The sequence below is a fragment of the Nicotiana sylvestris genome, chromosome 2 (genome assembly GCF_000393655.2).
Source record: "Nicotiana sylvestris chromosome 2, ASM39365v2, whole genome shotgun sequence".
Classification (NCBI taxonomy): domain Eukaryota; kingdom Viridiplantae; phylum Streptophyta; class Magnoliopsida; order Solanales; family Solanaceae; genus Nicotiana; species Nicotiana sylvestris.
Window position 1 is genome coordinate 120,929,290 of NC_091058.1, and position 7,924 is coordinate 120,937,213.

Here is a 7,924-nt window from a genome sequence, read left to right on the forward strand (position 1 = left end):
TCTTCTCGTGCTTTCTTAGTTGTCTAGAAGCATAAGCCACAACCTTACCATGCTGCATCAGCACACAACCCAACCCCACGCCTGAACCGTCACAATAGATAACGTAACCATCGATCCCTTATAGGAGCGTTAGAACTGGTGCTGAAGTTGATCAATCATTTAATGCTTGGAAACCCCGTTCGCAAGTGTCAGTCCATTGAAACTTTGCTCCCTTCTGAGTCAACTTTGTCAAAGGTGCTGAAAGGGAAGAAAATCCTTCTACAAATCTCCTGTAATAACCTGCCAAATCAAGAAAGCTACAAACCTCCGTCGGTGTTGTGGGTCTAGGACAAGTCTTTACTGCCTATATCTTTTGTGTATCCACTCGGATGCCTTCACCTGAAATGATATGCCCAAGGAAAGCTACAGAGTTCAACCAGAATTCATATTTAGAGAATTTTGCATATAACTTCCCTTTTTGTAGAGTTCTAAGCACAATCCACAAATGATCTGCATATTCAGCCTCTGAACGAGAATAAACCAATATATCGTCGATAAATACAATTATGAACAGATCTAAAAAGGGCCTGAACACATGGTTCATCAAATCCATAAATACTACTGGGGCATTGGTCAAACCGAACGACATAACACAAAACTCAAAGTGTCCATATCTGGTCCTGAATGTTGTCTTCGGAATATCTTCATCCTTTACCCTTACCTGATGGTACCTGGACCTCAAGTCTATTTTTGAAAAATACTTGGCACCTTGCAACTGATCAAATAAATCGTCAATCCTCGGGAGCGGGGTACTTATTCTTCACCGTCACCTTATTCAACTGTCTATAATCAATACACATCCGTAAGGAACTATCTTTCTTCCTCACAAATAACACAAGTGCCCCCCACGGTGATGTGCTAGGTCAGATAAAGCCTTTTTCAAGCAAGTCCCTTTGTTGTTCCTTTAACTCCTTCAGCTCTAGTGGAGACATTCTATAGGGAGGAATAGATATTGGATGAGTATCTGGTAGTAGGCCAATGGCAAACTCAATTTCTCGCTCTGGCGGAAGACCCGGAAGTTCATCGAAAAAAACATCGGGAAACTCATTAACCACTGGGATGGACTGAATGGTTAGTGACTCTACTTTCATATCCTGAACCCGAACTAAGTGATAAATACAACCCTTATTGATCATCTTCCTTGCCTTGAGATAGGAAATAAATCTACCTCGCGACGACATAGTATTACCTTTCCACTCCAAAACAGGCTCCCCTAGAAATTGAAATCGGACTATCTTTGATCTACAATCAACGTTGGCATGAAAAGAAGCCAACCAATCCATACCCAGTATAACATCAAATTCTACCATATCTAACTCGATTAGGTCTGCTACGGTAGATTGACCGTGAACTACTATTATACAACCCCTATATACTTGCTTAGCCATCACTGAGTCCCCAACATGTGTAGACACCTCAAAAGGTTTAATCAATTCAGGTTTTATTTCAAACTTACTAGCAACCAACGGAGTAACGTATAATAAGGTGGAACCTGGGTCAATCAATGCATATACATCATATGAGGAGACTGATAATATACCTGTAACAACATCAGGCGATGACTCCTGGTCCTGTCGTCCTGCCAACGCATAAATGCGGTTCTGAGGACTGGTGACCTAGATGCTCCGCCTCTGCCTCTATCACGACTCATTGGTGCTTGTGGACCTTGCCCAGGGGCGTACTGATGATGACGAACCAGCTACAGATCCCGTTGGCTGAGCTATGCTTGCATCACTTCTCATTGGACAATCTCTCATAACGTGGCTCGGATAACCACAAGCACCTAATCTCATACGACACTGCCCGGTATGCTGCTTACCACATTAAGCACATCGTGGCAAGGGCGGTCTCATCTGACTTGACTCACCCTTATACTGAGAACCTGAGGCTATGAAATTCTGACTAGACCCTGAATATGTGGAACAATCAAATCTCTTACTGCCAAACTGAGGGGGCGCGCTAGCCGATGACTGGGCTGGATACCTCGGGTACTGTTGCCTCTGACCACATAAATGTGGATTTACTTCTTGTGCTCTTTTGTAAATAATGAAATTAATTTTTAGAATCTCGATATCCTATAATTTTTTTTGTAACTTTTTAATTCATCTTTGGTACATGTAATAAATAATAAATAAAAATTGGAGTACCAATAAACATAATGAAATAGTTACCGCATGTCATATTGATTTGGTGACTGATTAGGTTTGTATTTGTTAATGTGCGTTTTCTTCGAATTAGTCGGACTTTGAAGGACGCACAAATTCTTTGCCGATGTTATTATCCAAGTAAAATTAGTATGACATAATTAGTAATATTACAATTTCATCCTTTAGGAACAATATTTTTCTAAACTAATTTAGCTTTTAAAGGATATAAAAGTCTATCAATATTTCGAGGATATTTTAGTCGTTTAACATTTAGCGTTTTAAAACTTGTGCTTTTATAATAACTAGTATACGTACCCGCGCGTTGCGCAGATAATATAAAATATAATATTTTTAAAAAATATGATACACACAAAAGAGCATTAAAATGCTATTATTTTATGAACCATTGAATGTACTGAATATTCATACATTCAAGTCACGAGGAAATATAGTTATCCATTAGAAAACAGCAGGTGAGGAAAGGACGTAGTTTAAAATATGACACATAGGAAAAACTAATTTGTGATTAAACAACATTTGTGCTACAATAACCACATTGTAGTTGCTACATATCATATCTACTGCTTGCAAAGTGCTTGGTCCTTAGTCATTCATTATCATTTTTCGGAAGTTCTAGTAGTTGGTTGCTATTCGTGTTCACTGATTGCATCAATTCTTGACTTCCTTGCGGACAAAAGCATCAACTTTCTATTGAAAGAACTTAGAAAAAGTAGGCAAGCTCCATGAAAAGTAGCAACAATGGCAAGTAGCCTCTTCACAAATTAACAATTAAATGGAGTAGTAAAAATGAATGAATTGTCTTATCTATATGAATAGGAAAACATAGAACCATGAAAAGTTTCAAATATCTTGTCCATTGAAATTTCCACATTAAGTTAAAATGGAAAGTTAAATAGCAGAAGAAAGGTGAAATGATTCAAATATACTATTCATAGCTAATAAGACTACTAATAATATACTAAAGTAACTAATCAAACAGTTCTTGGATTCTCCCGCTGTTACATTCGCAAACACCTTATGCTGTTTTCTTCTTCTTAAATATTCTCTTGATTTTATTGTCTGATAACTGTGCATTCAGATCTTCTTCAACTATTGTTGCGGCATTAATTATACCTATCTTGACAGGTGTATTTGCAATATCGAGTAAGTCGTTATCTTCAATGGAATCCTGCATATATAAAATGCAAAAATTAATGTAAATCAGTAATGAACTTATAGTTACTATAGCTTTATTAATTTATGCCCTGCAAATAATTTAATCAAAAGAATCAATAATCTAAACAAATATTAATAGTGCGTTTGTAGCTTCTTATAGAATAAACAAAGTGAACATTTAGAACTTTTAAAATTATAAAAAACTACTCCAGTTCTGAAAATATATTCAGAAACATATACTTCCAGATATGTAAGTAGCTTTAATGTTAAAGGACAATTTTAAAGTTATGTACTTACCTCGCATCCTCTCTCCATCTAAGCTTGGATTAGTATTGAAGTCAGGGACCTATCAAAATATTAAAAAAATGAGTTTGAAATTCTACTACAAAATATACAATTTAAAACGACAGTCACCATGAAGTAACAGAGGTGGGGAGAAGATGGCAGTGACAGAGGCTAAAACGACAGCTTTTGCTCGTCTGTATGAGGAGCTAAGGAACAAAGGTGGGGAGAAGAAGTTATTCCGACTCGCTAAGGCGAGAGAGAGGACAACTCGGGATCTGGACCAAGTGAGGTGCATAAAAGATGATGACGGCAAAGTTTTGATGGGAGATGACCAGATTAAGAGGAGGTGGCAGACCTACTTTCATAAACTTCTAAGTGAAGAAGGGGATCAGGATATTATACTTGGGGAATCGAGGAATGCCGACAGTCACCATGAAGTAAGTAATTGTAGGGACATTGAGATCGATGAAGTCATGGAGGCAATGCGTAAGATGAGAAGGGGCAGAGCTACCGGGCCAGACGAGATTCCGGTTGAACTGTGGAGGTGTGTGGGTCAAGCAGGCTTGGAATGGCTTACTGCATTGTTTAGTGTTATATTCAAGACTAATAGAATGCCTGAAGAGTGGAGGTGGAGTACAATGGTCCCGTTGTATAAGAACAAAGGTGATGTCCAGAGCTGTAACAACTATAGGGGCATCAAATTACTAAGTCATACCATGAAAGTTTGGGAGAGAGTGGTAGAAATGAGAGTGCGAAGGACGGTGTCTATTTCAGACAACCAGTTCGGGTTCATGCCGGGACGATCTACCACAGAAGCTATCCACCTTATTAGGAGGATGGTGGAACAGTACAGAGATAAGAAGAAGGATCTCCACATGGTGTTTATTGATCTGGAGAAAGCGTACGATAAGGTTCCTAGGAAGGTCTTATGGAGCTGCTTAGAGGATAAAGGGGTCCCGAGTAACTATATTAGGGTGATTAAAGACATGTATGATGGAGCTAAGACTCGGGTTAGGACAGTAGGAGGCGACTCTGAACACTTTCCAGTTATTACGGGGTTGCACCAAGGGTCTGCGCTCAGCCCATTCCTATTTGCCCTGGTGATGGATGCACTGACTCATCATATTCAAGGGGAGGTTCCATGGTGCATGCTATTTGCTGATGACATTATTCTAATTGACGAGACAAGAGGCGGCGTCAACGAGAGGCTAGAGATTTGGAGACATGCTCTTGAGTCTAAAGGTTTCAAGTTGAGTAGGACGAAGACGGAATACCTCGAGTGCAAATTTGGAGTTGAGCCGACGGAAGCGGGAGTTGAAGTGAGGCTTGACTCTCAAGTCATTCCCAAGAAAGATAGTTTCAAGTACCTTGGATCGGTTATTCAGGGGATCGGGGAGATTGACGAGGATGTCACACACCGTATAGGGGTGGGGTGGATGAAGTGGAGGTTAGCGTCGGGAGTTTTGTGTGACAAGAAAGTGCCACCGTTACTAAAAGGTAAGTTTTATAGAGCAGTAGTTAGGCCTGCCATGTTGTATGGAACTGAATGTTGGCCGGTAAAGAACTCACACACCCAGAAGATGAAAGTAGCAGAGATGAGGATGTTGAGGTGGATGTGCGGGCATACAAGGATGGATAAGATTAGGAATGCAGATATTCGAGAGAAGGTGGGTGTGGCCCCCATGGAGGACAAGATGCGGGAAGTAAGACTCAGATGGTTTGGGCACATTCAGAGGAGGAGCACTGATGCACCGGTGAGGAGGTGTGAGCGACTGGCTGTAGTGGGCACGCGGAGAGGTAGAGGGAGACCTAAGAAGTATTGGGGAGAGGTGATCAGACAGGACATGACGCGACTTAGGATTACGGAGGACATGGCCCTTGATAGGGAATTATGGAGGTCGAGCATTAAGGTTGTAGGTTAGGGGAGAGGGTGAATATTTCTACAGCACAACTGAGAGAGACTATCTAGTTAGGAGTTAGACTAGGAATGTCAGTGGTCGTCTATTGATGCAGGGCTTTACCTTCTAGTTGTACTATACCAGCCATCTAATTCGTATTTCGTATTTCGTATCCTGTATTTCATATTTCGTATCTCTTATATATTGTTGTTATTTTATTACGCATTTTTATGGTACTAATATATTATCTCCTATTGCTTTTTTTTAGCCGAGGGTCTCCTGGAAACAACCTCTCTACCCTTCGGGGTAGGGGTAAGGTCTGCGTACATATTACCCTCCCCAGACCCCACTTGTGGGATTATACTGGGTCGTTGTTGTTGTTGTTGTTGTTGTATGAAGTTTGTAAGTGAAGATCACATACATTGAAGGCATCTGAATGTGGAGCAGAGCTATATTTGTTTATCAGTTGCTCGTCATTTGTAAGCTTAACAACACTGTAAAGTTCACCGTGCAATTGAATGTTCGACCTCTTGATAATAACCTTAAACAGGAATTTCCTCTGAAGAATATAGTTCAATTTCACTGGATAGGAATCATCAGCGCCAGTATTCTAGAATGAAACTTCGTGTTAGAGTGTTACAAATAACAAATATGAATATAATTAGTTGATATACCTCAAGTAATCCTTCCTTCAATTCATTGATGGACTTGCCTATGAGAAACATGGCTTCGCGGTCCCAGAGCAACAGCGAAACAGATCCAATTTTATCCAGTACTCTAACCTGAAGCTTGTACCTAAATACACATTGTGATTTGAGATATAAATGTACATTTTGATGCTTTAAGGAAATAGAGCTTGTGTTATTTCTCACTTTATCCACCTTATTTTGACACTTCTTACAGCTAACATATGACCACCCTTTTTCAAGTTCGAAATTTTTAATACTTGCAACAATCCAACAGGGACATTCCTGTTGTATAAATTGATAAGACAAATGTAATGAAAAGACATAGAAAAGACGGTCTATTAGAATATCAAAGAAAGAAGATAAATGTGATGCAAGAACTTTTCATATTCTAAATGCTCGACCACTTTTTCAAACCATAAAATAAGAGAACCAAGGCCAAATTAAACTTTAAATGTAATATAAAGACATAGAAAAGATGGTCCACGTGGCGAGTCTTTGACATGAGGTATGACGGGGACCTCTCTGATATGGATTATGTTTTAGAGGATAATTGCCGACATGCCGTTGATCGCAGCCATGGCGAATTAGTTGATACCAACTTGGAGTACGTTGCCACTGATAAGTTGCTTTCGTACATTGCAGAAAGGTATATTCTCTCTTTCCTTAGTTTAGGCTTCCAGTGTAGGTGCATTGTTTGTTATTTTCTGTTTTTTTTTTTTTTGTTTATCAAAGAAAGAAGATAAATGTAATTTAAGAACTTTTCATATTCTAAATGCTCAACTACTTTTTCAAACCATAAAATAAGAGAACCAAGGGCTGAAAATAAACTTGAAATGTAATGTAAAGACATAGAAAATGTATTCTTTCAGAATATCAAAAGAAGATAAATGTAATGTAAGAATTTTTCATATTCTAAATGCTCAACCACTTTTTCAAACCATACAATAAGAGAACCAAAGCAAAAAATAAACTTGAAACTTCAATTTTCAGGTAGCTATGTAAATGCTCAACCACTTTTTCAAATCATAAAATAAGAAAAACCGATAAAGACAGGTTAAATTAATACTACACAAGATAGTTCACTCACTTGCATGTACTTTACTAATTGGCCAATTATTTTAACTTGAACAATGTCCTTCTCTAACTCATCTGAGACAGAGTAACTTTGTTGAGAGATGGTTTGAGTCAGCCTCTCAGAGTAATTATCCCGAACAGAAAGTAATCTGTATTTATGAATGTGTAAAACAGTTAGATGTATACTTGGAAAAATTGATTTGAGTGTGTGTGTATATATACATATATATATATATATATATATATATATATATATATATATATATATATATATATAACTGTGTATTAAACTCGTCAGATTGAGGAAATTTGGATTAATCCATAGCTTTGATGCATTCCAAGTATTGCGCACAGAATATGAATTACAAAACAACGTATGTGTAAGATATAATGAATAACTTTGACACAGTAATGTCAAATTGAATAATTGTATTTTATGTTGAAATTTATGTGCTTTTATGAGCTGCAAAACAACAATAATAGGCCGGTTGTTAGAACTTAGCAAGTGAGGTATAATTTCATCAACAAACTCGCCCCAGAATGTAGCAGACAACTTCTTCCTCCTGCCAAATAGAAATACAAATATAATTTTTAGCATATGTAATTATCAAATCCA

General features: G+C 38.1%; 1 protein-coding gene across 1 annotated transcript; it reads right to left on the reverse strand.

Moving 5' to 3' along the window:
* Positions 1-902: 902 nt before the first annotated feature.
* LOC138885508 (uncharacterized) lies at positions 903-1,349 on the reverse strand. Its single transcript, XM_070166461.1, has one exon. It carries the CDS (start codon positions 1,347-1,349, stop codon positions 903-905), a length of 447 nt encoding a protein of 148 aa, XP_070022562.1.
* Positions 1,350-7,924: the final 6,575 nt, after the last annotated feature.

Excerpts from the sequence above, each read along its gene's own strand:
- LOC138885508 (XM_070166461.1), bottom strand. The coding sequence starts at position 1,349 with ATGGTAGAATTTGATGTTATACTGGGTATGGATTGGTTGGCTTCTTTT.